General features: G+C 37.7%; 1 protein-coding gene across 1 annotated transcript in view; it reads right to left on the reverse strand.

Moving 5' to 3' along the window:
- The window catches only part of SUPT20H (SPT20 homolog, SAGA complex component), a 37,071-nt gene extending 17,435 nt beyond the window's left edge, over nucleotides 1-19,636 (reverse strand). The window contains exons 1-12 of the mRNA XM_065895845.1: nucleotides 19,541-19,636; nucleotides 16,210-16,245; nucleotides 15,494-15,552; nucleotides 14,954-15,020; nucleotides 12,157-12,286; nucleotides 11,047-11,150; nucleotides 8,507-8,623; nucleotides 8,331-8,384; nucleotides 5,740-5,879; nucleotides 3,757-3,913; nucleotides 3,601-3,657; nucleotides 1,025-1,096 (exon numbers count right to left, since the gene is read on the reverse strand). Coding sequence (XP_065751917.1) covers nucleotides 1,025-1,096; nucleotides 3,601-3,657; nucleotides 3,757-3,913; nucleotides 5,740-5,879; nucleotides 8,331-8,384; nucleotides 8,507-8,623; nucleotides 11,047-11,150; nucleotides 12,157-12,286; nucleotides 14,954-15,020; nucleotides 15,494-15,552; nucleotides 16,210-16,245; nucleotides 19,541-19,543 — 996 coding nt within the window. The 5' untranslated portion in view covers nucleotides 19,544-19,636. The remainder of the gene's footprint in view (nucleotides 1-1,024; nucleotides 1,097-3,600; nucleotides 3,658-3,756; nucleotides 3,914-5,739; nucleotides 5,880-8,330; nucleotides 8,385-8,506; nucleotides 8,624-11,046; nucleotides 11,151-12,156; nucleotides 12,287-14,953; nucleotides 15,021-15,493; nucleotides 15,553-16,209; nucleotides 16,246-19,540) is intronic.
- Between the last annotated feature and the right edge of the window lie 4,380 nt (nucleotides 19,637-24,016).

Raw genomic sequence — 24,016 nt, forward strand, 5'->3', positions numbered from 1 at the left:
ACATGGAACATGGTCCTTAGACCTATTTAAGAGAAAAAAGCCTAAGGGAAAGAAGTTCAGGATTCTTTTTTCAACATGGTACTCTGGGAACAAGAGTTTCAATGGGATATTTAGTTAACAAAGCCCTAGTGAAATGTCAGAATTTCATATACTGAACATATGAATGCAAATATTAAATACTAAAAGGATAAAACTTTCAAAAGCAAACCTGTTTCCATTTGTCATTAGTCTTTTTGCTATTGCACATACCAAGTATCTCTCACGGGACTTCCCTGGTGGTCCTGTGGTAAAGAATCTGCCTTCCAATGCAGGGAATGCGGGTTTGATCCCTGGTTGGGGAACTAAGCTCCTACATGTCACGGGGCAACTAAGCCTGCATGCCACAACTACTGAGCCTGCATGCTGCAAACTACAGAGCCCACGTGCTCTAACTACAGAACCCACGCACCATAACTAGAGCGAGAAAACCCGCATGCCGCAACTAGAGAGAAGCCCGTGTGCTGCAACGAAAGATCCTTCACGCCACAACAAAGATCCCGCGTGTCACCAACTAAGACCCGACACAGCCAAAAAGAAATTAAAAAAAAAAACAAACTCTCATTTCACTCCTAGATTCATAATTAATTATGCCTATTAATTATGCCACATAATTAAATGCCTTTAAGAAGTCACTGCAATTAGAGAAACATACACAAAACATTTCTCTTTAAAGATATCCTTAGAATAACTTATTAATTATTAATTTGAAACAGAAAACAAATCAGAACTACCAACAGGGGACCAAAACAAAAGTAAAAATGCAGTTATGCATTAAAATTGTCCTTAGAATGGAAACCGTATTTTATCAAAAACAAAACTCAATTGTTGTTCCTTTTTTTAATTCACTGAACTCCCAGAAAGTTCTTAAAAAAACAAACAAAAGAAGATACCAAAATAAAGGCTACTGTACTTTATATGTCTAATAAATTCAGATCCCAGATTAGAAACAGCATCATTAGAAACGGAGACTGCAATGGTTACTTACATGGGCTGGCCAGACTGTTGGTTGTGAGTCATCAGATTTGATAGATTTTTCCACTTTGGCATATTTTTCCACCTAAGCAATCAAATCAAGAGACATCAGATATAATGAAATCAGTATTATGACCAAAGAGAAAAACCTAAGTAACTTAATACAATACACTGAAACGGGGCAGGACCCTTCCCCAACCCAACCCCCGCCCTGTCCCCCTGCTTTTGTCTGTGGAAAAACTTTAGCCAAAGAATAAGTTTAATCAGAGAAGTGAGAAAATGCAGAAACAAAGGAAAACAGTTAAGAAGACCAAATAATAATAGTTTAGTAATGGAGCAAAGTCAAGGCCCTTTAGTTCCTCCTCAAGGGCTATAGATAATACTCTGAGCCCTATCCTGTGAGCTGTCTTGTAGATACTGTAACCCCACCAGGTGGAAGGAGTCAACTACATGATGACCAGGCTGTAGCCATGCCATAAGCTGCCACGATTCCGAGAACTAGCCTCAAAGAAATGGGAACAAACTGACCCTAGAAGTGAAGATTAACTGTCCCTAAAACAATCGAGATGCTGGTCAGACCATTGGTGACCAATTTCAAGACGACTTGTCAGAGCTGACTGTACTGTTTCTGCATGTAGCCCCCTCCCTCCGTGTATAGAAGCTCTTGCTCCCTGATTGTCAGGAGCGGTAGTTGGCCTTTGGACAGGCGTCTGCTCTCCCCCACAGCTGCTGGCATCTAAAATAAAGCAAACTTTCCTTTCCACCAAACTGGCCTCTTTACTGTCTTTTAAGTGGTGAGCAGTCAGACCCCACTTTCAGTTACTATACTTTTTAGCACAAAAATTCTTGAATCACTAATAACACCAACTACTTATGCTTAAGTAGTTTAAAATTCTCCTGATATATATTCAAATAGACCAACTGGTTTTATAAATAAAACGAAATTAGAATCTCTTTTGCCATTAAATAAATGTAATAAACACAGCTGCTATTTTGGACAGTGCCTCTTCTTTATGCTCCGTAAGGTGATATTACATTTGACTTTTAAGAAAACTGGGATGTCAGTGAGGTGATTAGGACCAGGATCTGGATCATTTCCTTTGGCTGGGTCTCGAATGGAACAGGAATTGTCATGTAACAATGTGGACAAAACTAGGAAGAGACTAGGGAAGTTACATTAGAATTGGTAAACATTTTTGTAAATCTTTCCCATTTTCTAGTCAGACTTGAACCATATATTCCATGTATCTCCTGCCAGTCTGTGTGAACCAAAAGTTCTCATCTTCCTGGTAACCATGATTCTAAGAGTAACAGATTCACTTGGGCATTTGGTAAAAATTCAGATTCCCATATCCCTCCCCGGAGACCTGATTCAGTAAGCAGGTCTGAAATGAGGGTTTAAGTGTGTATGTTTAACTGGTATCCTAGATGCTTCAACTGATCGAGTTAGGCTGAGACACTTTTTATTAGGGCTTTGCTACTCAAGGCGTGGTCTGTGGACTCCAGTGCCACCAACCTAGGAGCTTTTCATTATTGCAGGATCTCAGGTCCTAGCCCAGACTTGTTGAACTGGAACCTGCATTTTAACAAGCAACCCATGTGATTCTTACGTACGTTAAGGTTTCGGAAGCCCTGCTTTGGATATCCAGACTGCCCTCCGAAGCTAAATCCCACACTTTGGTATTTACACTAAATATCTCTTCTCAGGCCATGTTCCTTGAGGGGCGCATAAGTTACTGAAAGATAATGTGGCTTACTCTCTTGAGCTGTATATACAGTGTACTTCTGATGCTTCTGACAATTTTTAAAAAATCAAAGGTAATAAGAATTATACATGTGCTAGCCTGGGAAGGATGCACACAGCAAACATCTGCTAAAATAACTGAACAATTCTAAAGAATTGAGTGAATAATAAAAATAGGAGAAATGGGGAAACAAAAGAAATATGGAACCTCCCATCAAAAGATCTCTTTCCTGTCTTTGCTCATTTATAGTTCATGTGTTTCATGGGCCAGCAAAGAATACCACCCAAGGTTCCTAATCTTGGCTACTGCTCCAATATTATTAATTTTTAAATTTAGCCAGTGAGAAAAGCATTATCAGGAAATTATGATGAAATATTATGAAAAAATCAGTCATTTTATGCATATTATGTAATATGTACCATCTTTTTACACATTTTGAAATACTTTGGTTATTATTCCTGCTCTAAACACAGACCTATATTAAGGAGTTACATTTTTAGACAAGTTAATGTGAAAACAGAATAGCTTCTGAAAATGAGCAGCTGACTTAAGAAGAGTCTTAGCACAAACACAGAGAATGAACTAGTGGTTACCAGTGGGGAAAAGGAAGGGGGGAGGGGCAATATAGGGGTAATGGGGAAAAAAAGGGTTATTATGGGATTATATAAAATCACATATGTGAAACTTCTGAAAACTGTAAAGCACTACAGAATTTAAAGAATCTTTCATTCAATAAAATAAAAAAAGAAGTAGTAAGAGTCTTTGTTTTCCCAAAGTTTAAACTACTATTAGTCAAACTTAGGAACCTTACATGAAAGGACGTGCAATTCATGCACTGACTTACATCCACTTCAGAAGGTATGGCCAAATTACAGGGACTCCGTTTCCACATATCCACACACTAAAAAATTAAAAAGAGTATAAATAAATACACTGAACACTGAAAATAAGGCAAGGCATTTGGTATAATAATAAGCTTCATTTAAAAATATATACTTACGTTTCCTGCTTTAGAAATTTTGAGGTCATAATGCTGACCTGCTTTTCTTTCCTTTCTTTTTTGTAAGAAATCAAGTAATTTTAGCTGAGGAGGAGGTGGACAATGAGACAGATCCTGCTGCCGATTCAGAGAGGACCTGGAATATCTCTTGAAACACCTGAAATATTAAGAGATTAGAACTACACAAAGCTAATACAAGAAACTCAGAATAAACATGGTTTAAATTAGTAGGTGTTAAATGTGTAATTAAATCACAAATATCTGTAGAACACTGTCACTTGCCAAGGAATGTTCTAGGCACTGGTGAAATAAAAATGGACAAGACTAACAAAATTCCTGCTACCACGTAGCTGACAGTCCAGAAGTGAAGACACACATATACAAGTAAAGAGGTCAGATCATTCCAGATAACAATAAGCAGTAGGAGAAAAACCAGGGTACTGTGGTGAATACGTGATAGAGAGGGCAACATTAGGGAAGGGAAGGACTCTGAAGAAATGATGCGTGAGCTGAGACATGACAAGAAGGAACAAGCTGTGGAAAGATCAGGGAAGGAACAGTTGAAGCAGAGAGAGAGAATTTTAAAAGGTGCTGAGGCAGGAACAAAGTTGGCTTATTTTTAAAACAGAAAAATGAAGGGAGGACTAGAGCATTAGAGTCCACACAATGGGAGATGAGGTCAAAGAGCAAGGCAGGGGCCTTGCAGATGAATGATAATGAGTTTAGACTGAATGTGAAGTACAATGGGATGGTTTTAGAGGAATTTAAGCAAGTGGTGGCATGGTCGGCTTTGAGGTTTTCAAAACATTACTGTGGTTTGCTTATATGGCGAACAGACCAGAAGCAAGCGAAGGTGAAGTAGGAAGACCAGTTAGGAAGGATTTTATTGCAGAAGTCAAGATGAAGATGATGGTGGCCTGGCTTAAGGCACTGGCAGTGGGCGTGGAGAGATGTGGACAGAGATACTAGGAGACTTTATAGGACTGCTAATGGATACTATATGGACTTATTTCACTATTTCCAAAGCTGCACCTTTTCCCCAGAATATATTATTTCCGTAGTAAAGCAGGGAATTTAGAAAATGGGTAGGTTATTTCAGCCCCTTCAAACTTGAAGAAGATCCAAAGTGGGCAACTCAAACAATTATGCAAAGATAACTTAATGATGAGCCTACTATAACTGCAGACCAAATTAATATGCATTCTTAACTGCAGTCTGAATTAATATGCATTCTTTACTGCAGTCTGAATTAATATGCATTCTTTACTGCAGTCTGAATTAATATGCATTCTTTTACTTTATTAACTAGAAGAGATAGCTAAAACATTCTAAGACAAATTAACATGCTATAAAAAGGCATTTAGTTAGAAACTGACTTCTCAAACTGTGATCATAAATTGTATCTTTAAAGGTAGTATTAACAAAAATTAACTGGTATTAGAAAGTGATAAATTATTCTTTCTGCTCATACCTGTCTCTTCTCAGAATTTCTATCTTTTTGGTGAACAAACTCTGAATTTATAGGTAGTTTGTTCTTCAAAAGAATGCAGGAAATGCATCACTTCAATATAAAGCAGAGTACATATTAAAAAAATCCTAATTCTTACACAATAAAAGTATTAAAAGACAATTAAAAATCCAATTTTAAAAAGTCAGGGACTTCCCTGGTGGCACAGTGATTAAGACTCCACACTCCCAATGCAGGGGGCCTGGGTATGATCCCTGGTCAGGAAACTAGATCCCACATGCATCCTGCAGCCAAGAGTTCGCATGCCACAACTAAGGAGCCCACGTGTTGCAACTAAGCAGCCGGCGAGCCGCAACTAAGACCCAGCACAACCAAGTAAATAAACAAACAAATAAATATTAAAAAAAAAAATCAGAGCACATTTATTCTTTAAAGGGAAAAGATACTATAAATGGCAAAATTTAGAGCTACCGCTCTAGTTCTCTTTTGGTTTATCCTTCCACAAAGGTAATTACCGTTTCATTGGGCGCGTGTTCATCTTTTGCTTGTTATAGAGCAGCCTGTTTGCAGTGCAGGTTACAGCTATAGAAGGATCAAGACACAGTGGTTCAGCTGTAGCTAGAATCAGTTGGCTCTCAAGCAGAAGTTTGTCTTCCTGAAATATGTAAGAGCATACATCAATACCAGATTTAAGATTTTCAAATCATACATATCACTTAATCTAGAGATATTCCTTGGAATATTTCTGCTAAGGAGTACAGTAAAATACAGTATTTCAAGTTCCAAACTAAATGTGTAAACTTTAGAAGCTTGACAGCATAATGAAACTACTAATGGAAATTCAGTAATTGGTACAAAGTGGTCAAATTATAAGACTGCCTATCCATTAGCCCAACAAATATTTACTAAGCACCTACAATGTGTAAGACACTGTTCTAGACCGGGGGCGGGGGGGGGTGGTGGATAAATCATGAAGAAAACAGATAAAATCCTCTGTCCCCACAAAGCTTACAGGACCAAGATAGATGACAGAACTTTCAATAATTGAGATAACAGTCCCATTCTATACTCAGCTTAACTTCATTACAAGAATAAAAATGACTCCGCTAATACTGTATAAACTATATACACCAATTCCAAAGTTTATACAGGCTTTTTATCAGTATCATTTAACTTACTTTACTGAATCCTATTTTTCTTTTTTTTTTGCTTAAACTCTGAAATATTTTAATGGCTGTTAACTCAATTTTTTAAAAGTCAAATGAATCAATTAATTACTGCTGAATAAAAATTTTTTCAAAAAAGAAACATTGCGGGATTCCCTGGTGGTGCAGTGGTTGAGAGTCCGCCTGCTGATGCAGGGGACACGGGTTCGTGACCCGGTCTGGGAAGATCCCACATGCCGCGGAGCGGCTGGGCCCGTGAGCCTGTGCATCCAGAGCCTGTGCTCCACAACGGGAGAGGCCACAACAGTGAGAGGGCCGCGTACCGCAAAAAAGAAAAAAGAAAAAAAAACCAAAAGAAACATTGCTTCTTTCACTAGGTCTATTCAACTTATTATGGAAAATTTCAAAAATACACAAAACAGAAATATAATGACACCCACGTACCAACACCCTATTTTATTTAACAACCGCCCCTCTTTTTTTTCGTTTTTCTTTGTTTTCCTGGAGTAATTTTAAATACATTTTTGATGTTGTATTATTTCATCTGAAAAATCCTTCAGGACGCACTGCTAACTGCTAAGGACCTCTAATATCCAGTCTAGATAAATTCCCATTATCTCAAAAGTGTATTCTTAGTTGGTTTGTTTGAATTTGAACTCAAACAAGGCCTACACATTGTATTCGGTTTTTATCTCTCAAACATTTAAAAAAAAAAAATTCTGCAACGATCACCTCTTCCCCCATCTTTTTTTCTTTTCTCATGCAACTGATTTGTTGGGATTTGAGCAACTGCTTCCTCAGCGTATCATTTAACTGGGTCTGGCTGGTTGCTTCCTCATCCATGCCATTTAATGGTTTCTCTTACTCCATAAATTACTTTTAAACTGTTGGTTAGATGTAGAGGCTTGATTTAAATTAAGGTTCTATTTTTTAAACAAGAGCTCTTCAACAGTACTACTGTATACTTTCTCGTCCGCCACGGAAGGAGGAACACAAGGATTGACTATCCCACTTTTACACCAGACAGTTTAGTCAGACTATAGGTTTTTCACATCTAAGAAATACAGCCATCTAGATTCATTAAGACTTCCAAGTTGATGACATTTTAAAAAGTCTATTATTTCTTTTACACTTGTTAGCTGAAATTTTTCTAAAGAATTTTCCTTGAAAAGGCAGAATAAAGGCTTTGGCCTCTCCCATTATTTACCAATCTTCAGAGTAAGAAATCAATGCCCTAAGAACCTCCAATGATGACCAGTGAGTTTGTTTTTGAATATTCTTTTAATAGCTTTTAACCTTCTTATAAACAAAAAGATTACAGCCCAAACTACAACACAACACTTGATAGTTACTGATGAACTGAATCTTAATTTATAATCATATTTCACAGCTAGAATAATTCTCATTATTGATATTTTCTTTACTTTAACTATACCTCTTTATAGTAACAGAGAAATAAGTGAACACTCTTGTGAGTGGGCACCTCACATATACTGAGCCAGCACTGGAGGACTAACTGGCTATTCTCTGGATAAGAGACGTCTCCGGGTAAGAGACGTCCCCTAGGGCTACAACCAGTATGGATGGCAAAAAGACAAGACAAGCTAGGTCTGCTTTAGAATCCTAGATGACACAAAATCAGCATCTATTTGTATCCACAACAAAACATTCTGTTTGAGAGGGGATACAAAACTATGTTTCAATTGGGTGAGGTCAGCCTCACCCTATTATACTATGCCCTAAAAGCAACTGGGACTGAACTGTTTTAGTTCCTTGAAGGATTACTGCATCTTTGTAGAGACCCTTAACTTCTAAAGCTCATAAATCAATCCCAAACTTTACTCATAAATAGAATTATGAGCAGAAAATATCTTTTGCTAACTTAGTAAATATTGTTTCATCCTATATATTACTGTTTGGGATTAAAAAACAGAACTAACCTGGGTCCATTTATGGTTATCACTTGTTATTGAATGTACATCACAGATTAAAGTCTAGAAGAAATAAAAGTTAAAAAAACAGATTAATGTATAGGCATACAAACATATGAAGACATTTAATAAGTAAAACTCCAAATAAAATCTGGAATAATACTTCTTAATTAAACATCCCTTACCTGCATTGTTGGACGTAAGAGAATGTGCCTACTTTGGTAAGCAGGAGATTTCATGTTACTGGACTGCCTGTAGTCACGTATTTCTGCTATGACACATCCACAGTGAAAAATATTAACCTGTTTTGAGTGAAAATATATAAGTAGATGTCATTTTTCAGAAGCCTAAATAAGTGGGTTTATATTGAATGTTTCAGGTTCTTTACATTCTTATGTAATGTTTCTGACCACTCACACACTCTTAAATGGAATTCCTTGGTGGATTTACCACCATATAAACCATTTAAAAGCAACTGTTTATGTTCATCATGACTCAAGAAGCAGTTTAACACTGTTTAACTGTTTGCTAGTAACAGAAAGACATCTGGCATTTGTATACTGTTAATGTTACAGATCACTGGTATCGCTGTTCTTTTTTTTTTTTTTGGCCGTGCCATGAGGCTTGCAGGATCTTAGTTCCCTGACCAGAGATCGAACCCGCGTCCCCTGCACTGGGAGTATGGAGTCTCAACCACTGGACCGCCAGGACAGAAGTCCCTGCTTTTCTTCTTGACACTCACTGGCTCACTGTTGTACTCTGCTAACCCTGTCATTATTATAAATTGTCAATAACCATGCCAGAGTTTCAGCTTATAGATACAACTGCTATATTTGCTCTGCTAAAATTTCCAGAAGATAGGCTTTACTAATAAGAGGAAGAAAGCTAACATTAATTCAAATAATAATCTCTGTTAAAGATACTGTTTTTTAATCCTTTTTCTAAGTCCAAAGGTAAGAATCTGTCACTCAAGTCTTGCTAATTATCACTTGCCACAATCGCTTATGGTATTGTGTGTTTTCACCATTCAGAACTTTTAGTGGGTACTGTGACCTCCATGTTGTCAGTCATTATTATGCTCATGCTTTTTAACCAACATTTACTGAGCCACTACAATGTGAACTGTGTGTCATTTCTATCAAGAAGCTTCATAGATAAAGTGGTGAGATACTTGCTCAGTGTGGTAAGACAGGCAATAAACATGTAAACAAATAAACAAGGTAACTTGAGACAGTGAAAGCTATAGAGGAAATAAAATAGGGAGGGGCTTAATTTAGACTGTGTGCTCAGACAGAACTCTCTGAGGGAGTAATTTTCAGCTGAGACCTGAATCACAATAAAGGGCCAGACATCTGGGACAGATGAGAAGAGCAGACAGAAGAGCAGATGAATAAGACAGGTATAAGCTCGGTGTGTTTTAATATGGAAAGAAGTTCCGGACGGCTGGAGTGTAGTGAGTGGGGATGAGAACCAGGAGGTGAAGACAAACAGAAAGGCAGGGGTTTTGTACACTGAGGGGACACTGGAGAACTTCAGACAGGGAACTGTGGTGTTGTTGTTTTCTGTTTTTGTTTTGTAAGCTTAATTTGGTTGCCTGTGGAAAACTGATTTCTAGGGTTCTAGAATGAAAACAGGAAGTTCAGGAAGGTAACTATAGAAGGTCATGACCATATATTTTGAAGGTACAGCTGACATTTGCTGGTGGACTGAATGTGAAAGGTGAGAGTATAGTTATCTGTCAGATTGGAAAGACTCGTAATAGAACTGGTTTGGGAGGTAAAAATAAAAAGCTCTGTTTTGTCATGGTAAGTCTGAAGAACCTAATCTATATCCCAGTAAATATGTATATTTGGAGCTTGGTGGGATAGTCATTGTGATAGAGATAAGCAAGGGATTAACTGTCATTTTTTTAAACTCATTAAGCTGTTTGAGATCATCCAGGGAGAGGGTGTTACTAAAGAACAGAATCCCTAGGACCGAACCCTGAACATATTTATGGGGGAACAGAGATGACAGCAAAAAAGACTGAAAGACTAGAGGGAAGAGAAAAACCAGGAAGGTGATGTCTCAGAAGCCAAAAGAAGGGTGTTTCAAGGAGGAAGTAGTTATTTACACTGAACTGTGCTAAGAGACTAATTAAGATGAGAACAGGAAAGGATTTTCTTAGAAGCTGAGAGATGGTACAGTATGCTTATATTCTTTATCTACTAGAGAGAGGAAAATAGATAATAGAAGAGAGGAAGGTTAAAGTTGCAAGACCAGGAGAAGGATCCAGAACATAAAGTGGAGAAGATGCCTTAGGAACAGCTTATTTCATCCATTTTAACAGGAAGGCAGGCAGAAAATGTGGACAGAGATGTAGGCATGCTGGGAGGAAATGGGAGTTCCCATCTGATGGCTTCTTTTGCCTCAGTAAACTACCATAGTATGGCTGGAAAGCCAAGAAAGTAAGCAGTTTCTTTCGTAATTTCTTGATTGTAGCTATAGGGAGATTTCTAGTGGATGAGTTAATTGTTATAGCAATTTTAGAACAATCAACTAAATCTAAACATTTCAGTAGAGCCTAAAGGATAAATATCCCACAATAAACCAATTTTCATATAGCTATGTACAATGTCTCATTTCATGTTCCATGCACTAGTGAGAATACAACTAAATACCCTTCATCACAAAACAACATATATCTAGCAAATCTAAGGACACTTTAAAGAGAAAAATTTTGTACCTGAGATTTTTCTAGGAGATCAACCAAAATAGGAGGTAATTCTTCTGCATCCAAGTATTCAAGTAATTCCCCTTCTTCATAAGGCAGTCGAATGGTCTCAGAATCTTAATTTTAAAACATAAAAGTTCAGAAAGTGATCAGCCTCACCAAAAAGCCTAGGTAATAATTTAAGTAACTTCTGATAAAAAATAAAGAGAATAAAGCCAAAAGCTCTCCTAAAGTCCTTCTTTATTTAAGTCTTAAAAATAAATCACCTTATATATTGCTAAAAAACTTGATAAACTGTATACAGTTTTAGAGCAGAAAGGAGGAAACACCTAACATACTATGGAAAAACGTCTGGCACAACAATCACAGTACAAATCACAGCCAGCAGTATAGTAATCAGAGTATGATAAAATTCCAACATCTGTTAACTAAAAAGTTCCTTGAAGAGTGCTTAATCTAATCTGGAAGTCAGAGGGGTAATCTGGTATCACTTCTGAAAAATGACTACTTATAGACCAAAATTCTCTTGGTGTTATACAATTAACAACCAACACAAGAAAAAATTCTTAACTAGGTAAGTTCCTTGTAGAACTCATAGTTTCATCACTGTGTCAAAATTTAAATGCCTCTTTAGTGAAATCTAAGAGTATTTATATTTTAAAACTCTATTTTCATATTCACATTAATAGGAATAAAATGTTGAAAACATTTCAAAAGGCAGTGAATCTGCTTAACTTTGAAAGCTTCAGACTCAAAGTATATTCAAAGCACAGAAGAAAAACATACCTTAAAGCACCTGATGCTATCTTAAATAAATAAATAGCAACAGAACGAAAGGAAACTTTGACAAGTATTTTAAAATGATGTCTTTTATAATTTAACTTCAAAGACCTCAGTCAGAATACTTCTCAAATTCCAGAAGGCTAATCACACTAGAGGTAACTTCTAATATTCTAACAAAACATCATAAAGAGAACAATTTGGAATCAAAGTCTTCTTTTATCAAGTCATCACTGATCTGAAGGACAGATCATTTAGCAGGTTAAGAAACTACTTCTAAAAGACAGCACATCCGACCTAGCAGAGGAATTTTCGTGGCTGCTGCCCTCTGGAAGTTCTTACCTGATCCATTTTTTCCCCTGAGCATCAGAGAATATCCCTCATTTCCTGGGTATAGGTTGACCACTAAACATGACAATGTCTCCTGCATAACAAGCTTCTCTAACAAGTTCACATTTCTTCTTAATTTCTGCTTTAAAAAGAGGCAGAGCTCATGAAAATAATCCAGCATAACAAAGAATGCAATCATTTAACAAAAATCAGACCTGAGTTAATCTTTTTTTTTTTTTTTGTGGTACGCAGGCCTCTCACTGTTGTGGCCTCTCCCGCTGCAGTGCATAGGCTCCGGACGCGCAGGCTCAGCGGCCATGGCTCACGGGCCCAGCCGCTCCGCAGCATGTGGGATCTTCCCGGACCGGGGCACGAACCCGTGTCCCCTGCATCGGCAGGCGGACTCTCAACCACTGCGCCACCAGGGAAGCCCCTGACTTAATCTTTGATACTCCTTCCACATCTGTGTAAACTTAATTTTGATCTATTACTATGTTTTAGGTAAATGAATTAATATCACAAAGAAAAACTACTGATCTATATATAAAACAATAAACACACTTAAATATGTACCTGACTACACAAGTAGCAAATATTAAAAATATTTAAAAAGGAAAACCATTAAATGTAAATATTTTTTAGAAATATGCTATAATGTATAATTAGTTTCTATTAAGTATAAATCTACATAAATAATTTGGGGCATTTTCTTTGGTTGTACTGTTACAGAGTATATTTCTTAAATATTTTATGGCCTAAATTAGATCCAAACAAGTTCAACAGCTCTAATCAGCTGAAATGTTAAACCCAAAAATATCTAACTGGTTAAAAGGACGTAAGTAATTTAAGTAATTTTCTGTAAATTCAATTTAACAGCTCCTTTGAAACCACTTTGCTAAGAAAAACAAAAATCAGGGAACCTAACACACATACATCAAAATCTATTATTTTAGAAATGTATATGATTTAAAATGAAACCCACTTATAATAAATCCTTTCATCAAATCTTATTTGTGAAAGATATGTCAATAGAATATGGATTTGAAAATGGATTTGAAAAACAAATCCATTTTGAGTACCATATTTAACATGCATATATATATATACAGTCATATGCAGAAAGAAATTATAAATTCTTGATCTATAGTCACCATAGAATCAAAAAAACTGCATTTTGAAAATAAATTTTTAAAAAGCAAAGCAAAGCAACTTTTAACCACATTGATGGGAAGTTAGAAAATGTCTTTCTTAAAGGACCAGACAGTACTTTAGTCTTGTGGGTCATATGGTTTGTATCACAACTACTCAACTCTATTTACCTCAAAATCAGCCACATACAAGAAATAAATCAAGGGGTGCTGCTGTATTCCAATAAAAGGTCATTTACAGAAACATGTTGTGGGCCAGATCTGGCTGGACAATGGCTGTCAACCCCATTTTAGCATCTTCATTTATATATCTCTCCTATCTTAGTTCTGTCTCTGAGGCAACGGATATGCTCATTATACTGACTGTGGCGACAGTTTATGGGTGTATACTGTGAAAATTAATAAAAGGAAACCTCAACTAAAACTGGAGTGGGGAAGGACTGCAGAGGGAGCTCTTCTGCCCCACCACTCATCATCAATTACCCCAAACAGGAAGACATTACTGATCCCACCAGGAAGAGAACTACCTTCAACTTCCAAACAGGAAATGCAACCCCTTTACTTCCCCAACTAGGGGAAGGGAGACTTTCTTCCTCCCAGCAACAAGCTCAGTGAATGGGAAAGGACTGCAGCCCAGCCAATGGAAAACACCTGTAGCTCAGCCAACAAAAAGCCATCATTTCTGGCACTTTTACTTTCCTCCAATGAACTCTCATTTTTTCCTTGCTGATGATTTTCTTTCCTTGTCCTGCCCTCCTTACAATAAAAGCCTTCCATGTTGTGCAACTCCTCAGAGTATCTCTGCCAGATGAGATGCTGCCCAATTCATGAATCGTTTAATAAAACCAATTAGATCTTCAAATTTATTCAAATTTTGTTTTTTTAATACACGTCAAAACTTATAAAATGTATACTTCAAACATACTCAACTTGTTGTATGTCAACTATATCTCAATAGAATTTATGAAAACCATACCATAAGATTTACTCATGGTTTCACAATCATTCTTCTCCTAAAGATTTTAAAGGTTAGATACTACTGGAATTCCACTAATTTTTTGCCTAAGAGGTATTCATTTTTAAAGACAGACAACAGAAGCTCAGTAGAGCCCTTTAAGGCCCTTATGACCTGAGGGTCCAAAAGATATCAAGAAATCAATTTCTATTACATTTCTACTGCCCATACTTTCATGCTAAATAAAAATGAATTAAGTTAACCTGGGCATAAACTAATTTTTCTGACCAAATTCACCTTTTATTATCACTTCTAAATTTCCTACATATCCTGTAATAGTTTTAACTTCCCAGTGCAACTCACCATGAAGAAATAGGTTAATTTTCTCCTGTCTTCAGTCTACAAATAACTTCTCAGGAAGAAAAAGATGCAAAAGATAATATATATGGTGGCTTTGCTTCTTCTAACTTCCCAATGAGATAGTCTGTTACTCAGCAAACATGGTTCCCCTCTGCTACCTAAGTAGGTGATCTCTGCCAGGTGCCAGATTAGCCAGAGCTCTGGTTTAGCTGCAGAACTGGCTAGTCTGGTTAGAAAAGATATTTGTTCACTAACAAAAATATAAATCATTCAAATTTAATTCCTTCAAATTTCCCTCTTCCACTACATTTAAAAAGTCGTAATAACATAAAAAATTTATACTTACCTTAACCTCAGGCTCTTTTTCGCATTCTTCAATATATAAATCATAAAGTTTTTGAAATATTGATTTTCTAAAATTTAATAAACAAAGGCAGTATACAAAGTAATGTTAATATAATAATCATAAAATAAACATTTTGAATTTTCCTGTAATTTTTCCTCCAATTTCCCAAAAACTAGGGGCGAAGTGGGGTTGGATATGGTAGCTAACACCAACCTAGAAATTTCTAATACAGTTGACCCTTGCACAACACAGGGGTTAATCCTCGTATCACTTAGAGTCGGCCCTCTGTATCCGTGGTTCCTCTGCATCGACAGGTTCAACTAACCACTGACCATGAAGTACAGTAGTGTTTACTACTGAAAAGCATCTGCAAATAAGTGGACCTGCACAGTTCAAACCCACATTGTTCAAGGGTCAACTGTATATGCAAAGTACCCAGAACATAACATTTCTAGCTCAGTGTCTAGGAAGAATGAAATAAATGATGGCTATCATCGTATTTCTGTGAGTCTAAGATATCAATTAATTAAGTATTCATACCTTCCACTAGATAGATATTTCCTTTTAGGAGGTCTCTGTCGGGCACTTTCAATGACATACTAAAAAAGAGAAGTTTAAGAAAACAGCTTGTCTTTTGCATACTGCATGAAGAACTGTATTAATAAATCGTGTAAGGCTAAAAAGGCTGTTCAGTCACTCAAGTCTCTGATGCACATTAAATCATACCTTTTAGGGCAACCTACTTAATTTCTAAATATATGTTACAAACAAGTGAAATTTAAACTGCACTAAAATTTAGCACAATATTTACTTACTATATTATAAGCAAAATCATAAGAGTTTCACCACTGTGATTTCACAGGTTAGCAATATTTTCAATGTTTTATGGTTGTTTAGAATACGCGTAGCATACCCAGTTACAAGGACTCTATATATTTGAGCTATTTTCCCCTTTAATTGAGCAGTTAGAATATCTGTTAAAACAGGAAACATAATTTTAGAAACTCTATGACCTTGTTCAAATGTTTATTCCACTGTGTTATTCAATTTCTATTCCACAGCATTATTATCTGAGCATTCTAAGTAACAGACGATCCAAACATCATCTGGTAGTTTTTATGTATTTATAGAAAAATTTGCATACTCATCCTAATATTAACGTACTTCTTTGACAGTCACATAAGAAAATCTCTTAAAACTGAGTTCTGTCAATTAAAGACAACACTATTTCAATATGTAACTTAGTCACGCCTCACCTCCGCACGATCCAAAGCTAGTTCTAAAGCTTGTTGCTGTAAAAAGTAAATAGTGTATTTGGTAATATTAGTTATTTTCACACAAACATAATTTAATATACATATAACATTTTCTAATTAAGTGTTTAAATGTGTTTTATTTTCTAAAACAGGTCTAACATTTTTATTTCTCTCCTCCACCCACCCCATTGTATGCCCAAAATATAGCACAAAGAAAATATATGCAGTCTCAGGCACCTCATTATGACCACAAATTAGTTAAGAAATGCTACCATGATTTTCTCTGGCCATGTTTGTGCAGCTGATACAGGGCTGAGGGTTGGATATGGTAACTACTACCATTTTATAAACATCAACATTTTAAGAGCACCATTCAGGAAAATATACTGGCCATCAGGTATGCAATTAAAGTGAAGCAAAGATTAAAATCCCTTAAAAGCTGCTAGGAATCCTGAAAACCGAGGGGGCTGTTATGTTGGTACCTAATATCAACTTAGAAATCCCTAATATTATTCAGAGAAACTATAATACAATGTTTCTAGGTCAGTGCCTAGCAAAAATAGAATGAAGGCTATCCTTAGCATGTTTTAATGAATTTAAGATACCATCAGTTACATGCCTGAATTATTATTTAACATTAAGAAAAACGTGCTGCCAATTATAACTGTAAGATGTCACTGACTGTAGACACATTATCACTTCAGTAATTAAAACGTAAAAGCAAATGCATCTTAGAAATGATGAAAATATAGTATTATTATTACATGTACAATTTGAGATCTACTAGTAGATCCCCATCCTTCATTGATTTCTTAGAGACCCTTATTATAAGGCAAGAGGGAGAAATAAGAAGGTTAACTGTCTTCCTCATTTGTATAGCATTCTTCTGTAATGATACCCAAGAATAAAAAGTACTAGATTTAAAAAAAAATTAAGCAAATACACCACCACTGATTTCTTTCTGGTTTTGCGGTTTGGGTATCACACAGAGTTACAGCATTTTTCATTCACAATGACAGTCATTTTTAATTTCACTGAGAGGCAAAGAATTTTTATTTACAAGAACCTATATTTTTATTTTGCAGACTCCAATACTTCAATCTACTAAGTTGCATGGAATAAAAGCTCCTAGCACCCACCAAAATCCCAAGAGGATAGGGAGAATAAATATTGCCAGACTTTGGAAATCAAGAAAAAGTTGAAGAGACCCTGTCCTCCTAGTCCTAAGGACGGAGAATACATATGATTATAAAAATAGTTGGCCTTTTTTCTTTTTATTTAATAGATCTTAATTGGAGTATAATTGCTTCACAATACTGTGCTAGTTTCTGTTGTACAGCACAGTGAATCAGTCATATGCATACATATGTCCCCATATCCCCTCCCTCTCGAGCCTCCCTTCCACCCTCCCCATCCCAGGTCTTTAGGTCATCGCAAAGCACTGAGCTCATCTCCCTGTGTTATGCTGCTGCTTCCCACTAGCTATTTTACATTCAGTGTGTATATAAGTCGATGTTACTCTCACTTCACCCCAGCTTTCCTCTCCCCCCGGCCCCCGCCACCCCGTGTCCTCATGTCCATTCTCTACGTCTGCGTCTTTATTCCTGCCCTGCCACTAGGCTCATCAGTACCATTTTTTTTTAGATTTCATAGATATGTGTTAGCATATGGTATTTGTTTTTCTCTTTCTGACTTACTTCACTCTGTATGACAGACTCTAGGTCCAACCACCTCACTATAAATGACTCAATTTCGTTTCTTTTTATGGCTGAGTAATATTCCATTGTATATATGTGCCACAAGTTCTTTATCCATTCATCTGTTGATGGACAATTAGGTTGTTTCCATGTCCTGGCTATTGTAAATTGTGCTGCAATGAACACTGTGGTACCTCTTTTTTTTTTTTGTTTTTGATGTGGACCACTTTTAAAGTCTTTATTGAATTTGTTACAGTACTGCTTCTGTTTTATGTTTTGATTTTTTGGTCCCGAGGCATGTGGGATTCCTAGCTCCCCGATCAGGGATCGAACCTGCATCCCCTGCACTGGAAGGCGAAGTCTTAACCTCTGGACCACCAGGGAAGTCCCTAGCTGGGCTTTTTAAACAGCAATAGAACTATTTTTTATATAGTTTTTTATATATATTTATATATATATTATATTTTTAAATAGCAATAGAGTTAAGTAAAAAAGTCTAAAATATGCCAGTATTTCAAAAGTTTGTTAAAATAAATTTATACCAATTTAATTTATTAAAATATCTTATGGGCAGATTTCAATGAAACTGTTTCCCAGGATTCAAGATGGGATTCTTGAGAATAAACTATTTTCTAACATAAAAACATAACTCTGAATATATACTCTTGACAAAAACACAAGGTTCTTTTAATTATTTTGGCCATAAAACCTTCAAGTAAGTTTAGATCAAAAAATTATAATAAACACAATCAAATGTATACTCTAGGACAATTTCAAATCGCCAGTCTTCTCAAGTAAATATTTAATCTTCTGATATCAAAACTTTAAAAGCTCCAGTGAGATATACTTGCATATGTAAACACTAGTATCATTATATTCACTATTGCGTTCAAATACTTAAGAGGGAAGTGACTGGCTAATACGAATGCAAAAATAAGGCAAGGTCAGAACCCCACTGCGATAGCTTTTCTCTAACACTGCAAGGGTATACACGCAAGATCCCAAGAAGAGAAGATATATGTTTTCTGAGGTTTATCCAACATGGTGGTTAATGTTCATTTATCCTCTGTCAAATGCTGCTGTTTCTTTAAAACAGAAAGTGATTTTTTTTCTTTGTCTTTAATTCTTTAAAGGCAAGAGTTAAATGCCCAGCCCTAAGTATGTTTACTGACTCTAAATGGTAAGTAGAAATCTGCCATTAGAAGTTTAAAACTAATGCTGCTTAAATGTTATTTGCAGTAAGCAGATTACATTTGTTGTTAAAAATTTTTTAAAAATCTAAATTAAGAGGAACTTTAAACTATGAGAAACCTATGCCCCCAAAACTATTTGTACTTATACCCATCCTTCTTGCCAATGATTTCGACTATAGTAAAGCAGACAGAAGTAACTATTTTTTAATACTTCACAAAAATAAGAACAGATAGATTATATGTGTAATCTGGATATGATTTTAACACTGAGAGATGAGTCTCCTATTTTTTAGAGAAAATTTTGTATGTGATTGCTAAGTAATTTCCCTGTTAGGGTAACTTGGGCAGCTTACAAGAATATTTCTGTTTCATACAGATACCTTTATCGAGATGAAGGAAGAGAACATTCTAAGAATATTAACATACTAAGGTGTAGCTTACCATTGTGGTATAAAATAGAGGTCCAAAAAGGAGAAAACGTATGTGCGTTGATGAAGTGGGGTGAAAACCGTACCTTTAGAAACCAGTCTTAGAGTACTGAAAAAGCAAAAATAACACAACCCTTATATTAACATAAAGCTCTCAAGAGATATGAGATTACTTCGTAATTAACAAGGAAAATTATTTGAGGCATATATATTTCTAAGACCCTTTAAAAATAATTAGTAACAATAAAATTCATTATATGACAATCTATATACACTCATTGTTGAAAAGCTGTAACTAGGTAGGGCAAAATACAGTTTGCAAGCTAAAATCATTACTCAGTTTCTTAAAAATGTTTTAACACCCAGGAGAGAATGTTTTTTAATTTCTTCTATCATCACAGTTGCTGCTTTCATTGTTACTCTGGATTATTTTAACAGCCTGCCCTCTGGCCTTGGTCACTGCACCGTTCACTTTACAAATCATACATTTCATCATACCTGCTGATAAAAGTCCTCTAATGATATTCCCCCAAATGCCCCAGGCTACATTTTCCAATGCAGCTCCAATTCTTCCAGCCTTTCCCCTCTTCAAGCAAACAAGATACACTCCTGAAGAACCTCATTCCTCTAACACACAAGCTCTCATCGTGGCTGCACAAGAAAGTAACCTTGGGAACCTTTAAAAAGTGGGATACCCATGCTCCACCCTCCAGAGATTCTCATTAATTGGTCTGGAGTAGGGTGCAGGGATCACCATTTTTGGAACTCCCTAGGTGATTCAAAGGTGCTGCCAGTTTAACTCGACTGCTATATCCTCTCTGCTTCCCACAGAAGTAGTATGTTTGCTCTGAGAGTGATGCTAAATAAAACTTATTTTTAATCTAATTCTTTACCTAACTCCTTGTAACCACCCCTGTGTCTATACACAGCTGAACACATCTTTAAGCGACAGAAAACACTATTTTCCGTGTTAAATTGTTTTGGTTCGCTTTGGGTGAACCCAAAGCTTAAGTTTTGCCAGTTCAGGTTTGAAAAAAAAAAGGAGGGGAGGGGGTGGAAAAAACAGGAAAAAACCCACAAACGACCAAAAAAGACAAGCACCATACAGGTTCCAGGAATAATCATTTAAAAAACGAATAAGACAGTAATCCTACTCTAGAAGAGCTCATGAAAGATTTACGCTGAATTTACGGTGAAAATTTTCTGACCATTGAATCTAAAGATGAAGATACACTAGGTAGAGGCGAAATGTGATGATGACTATCTCTTGTCACTAAATTGTGGGGGATGGTGGAGAGGAAGGCTTAGTGAATTTAAACTAAGTACTAAAAAACACAATAACCACTTACAAACCAAACATTCTGACTGTATACAGAACTTACTAGAACCGTGGAAGAAAACCATTGTAATTATAATCGTCTTCATTTTACAGAATAAGGCTCTCAGAACTAGTGACTTTCCCATGATCACACAACTAGACTGGAATTCAGACCTCTCTTTTCAATATTAAGATTCTTTCTCCTAAATCTTACAACCTTCCAAACCACTCAATCCAACACCCAGTTTTAGATTTTTTTTTTTTTTTCTTTTTTTTTTTCGCGGTACGCGGGCCTCTCACTGTTGTGGCCTCTCCTGTTGCGGAGCACAGGCTCCGGACGCGCAGGCTCAGCGGCCATGGCTCACGGGCCCAGCTGCTCCGCGGCATGTGGGATCTTCCCGGACTGGGGCACGAACCCGTGTCCCCTGCATCGGCAGGCGGACTCTCAACCACTGCGCCACCAGGGAAGCCCCATTTTTAGATTTTTGAAAGCAAAACATTTAAAGGCCTCGATTCTGCTCAGACTAATAAAATTTTTTTTCTTAATTCTGACCTATTTTTACCATCATGGTTATCACCCATCGTACACAGTACTCAATCTGACTCCGAAAATCGTGCTAATCACTTTCTATTGGGAGTCCTACTTCATTGTACGCAGCCCCTCCCTGGTGGTGGTTATCGGAGATGGCTTCCAGCGGCAGCTATTCGCCAAGTTTATTTCTGAACTCCCGAGAACCACGGCGATGACCAGTAATCAATTCTGAACGTCGCCATCAATCCCACTGATTTCCTCGATCGACGTGAGCCTCCTCCAACTGCTCAAGCATTTGTTTACAACTCAGACTTTACCTGAAAAACGGCCCAACTCCACAGCGCAGCGAACAACCTTTATTCAATATGGACACCGAGAACTCCGCCCCCAAAGAAGCGCTACTTGCAATTCTTGCGAGTTTCTGGAAATACCTGTAACTGGAACCCAATGGTCAAAGCTAAGATGAAAACCGTGGCTTCGCAGCACCGCGAGAGGCAACGGAGGGACCGCCGGTAGGGCAGCTGGCTCGACCCGGCCCACCGCGTCTCCGGGGACACCGCCTTCCTGCCTCAGGCTCCGGGCCCCGGAAGCGGCGAAAAGCCACTCGGGAAGCCGCTCGCTCACCTCTGACCCCACCCCGAATCTCGCGCGCCTACCCCGTCCCCCGCAGGCGCGCCACGGCCACCCGCCGCAGCCCACCTGTGCGGGCCGCAGCCTCAAGATATCGCCGTTGGCTCGGCCAGAACGCTACGCGCCGGCGCCGCGCTGCCGCCTACGCGCCCGCCCGCCGCTCGCTCCGCACGCCCCCTTACCCGCGCGGCGCCACAGCTCAGCCGACCGCCTGTTACGGCGCCCGCGCTTCCGATTGGTGCGCTGGGCGGGCGCCCGCGGGCGGAAGCGGTAGAGGTGGGAAGGCGGGGCCGCGGCCAGGAGGCTCGACGCCAGGATGCTCTCGCCTGGGACTGGTCCTCGCGAGGCCTTTTGTGACTAAGGCCCGGTGTTGGGGCGAGGCTCACGAGCGCTTTCGCTGGTCCGGCATCCAGGTCCGTAAAACGAGAGGTAGCGTGTGGCTCTTTGTGAGGTAGGGAGCCCTGTTTAATTTATACAGTGAAAGAAACTTGGAACAAGCTTTCCTTGCCCAGCCCATCCTTATGAAAGGGAAAGACACCACTCCTGTATTTACTAGTGCAGGCCTTGCAGCCTATGATAGTCTATCAATCAAGTGCCAATGAATTTAATGCCATAAAACAAAACACCTCACTGAAGAGTTGTAAAGATTCAGGAACGGAATAACCAGAGCACATTGCAATGTCTGATTGTAATTCTGCACCTTTAAATAACTTTGGTTGTTGGGTTATAAACTTTTAAAAAATGATTATTGAAGTGAAGCTCACAGAATGTGAAATGAAACACTTTTAAGTACACAATTCAGTAGGCTTCAGTACATTCACAGTTCCGTGCAACCACCAACCATACTGGTTCCAAAACAATTTCCTCACCCCTGTTAAGCAATTACACATTATTCTTCCCTCTCCCAGACCCTAGCAGACCCCAACTGCTTTCAGACTTTAAGGATCTACCAATCTGGGTATTTCACGTAAATGGAATATGTGACCTTTTTGCATCTGTCTGCATTCACATAACATAATGTTTTCCAGGTTCATCTACCTTATAGCAAGTATCAGGACTTCATTCTTTTTTTATGGCTAATATTGCATCTTATTTGTGTGTATATACCCCAATTAATTCATACATCCAGCGATGGACATTTGGGTTGTTTATACCTTTGAGCTATTGTGAATAGTGCTGCTATGAATATTTGTGTCGAAGTATTGTTTTGAGTCCCTGCTCTCAACTCTTTCTGGTATATACTGTTAAAGAAACCTGGAATCTGACAGTAATTCAAGCGGTAAAAAAACCAGATTTTATTCAGGAACTATTGCAGTAGGGAGAAGAGACCTTAGTATAGAACTGGGTTCAGTTACAAAAACAGCATAGACAAGTAAGGATTTATAGCCAAGGTGGGTCGAGGAAACAGTGGATGGAAATTTCCTAAAAGGAAATATCAGGTGTAAGGGCTAAATTCTGGCCAAACCGACTTGAAAGGATTCTTAACTGAAGGCAGACCAGGATGATCAGCTATTAACGGTGGGGGCATGAAGAATCCGATCAGATATTGAGGGTGATCAAATACCCGGGTAGGGGTTCTTTCTAAACTGACCTAGCTGGATTCTTACTACAACTGGTTGATGCAGACCCCACAAGACCGATACTAAAGTAGAGGCTAAGAGGGCTTAGCGGAGCCTGACTAAAGTTTAGTCAAGGAGAGAGTCTTTGTCAGTACCCAGGAATGGAACTGCTGGGTCATATGGTAATTCTGTGCTTAAATATTTGTGCAGTCAATAAACTGTTTTCCACAGTGGCAGAGACATTTTATATACTGATAGCAATGTATGGCAGTTCCAGTTTCTCCACATCCTCACCAAAACTTTCGTCTTGTTTTGTTTTTGATCATAGCCATTCTAGCGGGTATAAAATGGTATCTCATTGTGGTTTTGATTTGCAGTTCCCTGATGGCTAATGATATTGAGAATCTTTTCATGTTCTTATTGGTCATTTGTATATATTCTTTGGAGAAT

The sequence above is a fragment of the Phocoena phocoena genome, chromosome 18 (assembly GCF_963924675.1).
Source record: "Phocoena phocoena chromosome 18, mPhoPho1.1, whole genome shotgun sequence".
In the NCBI taxonomy this organism is placed as follows: domain Eukaryota; kingdom Metazoa; phylum Chordata; class Mammalia; order Artiodactyla; family Phocoenidae; genus Phocoena; species Phocoena phocoena.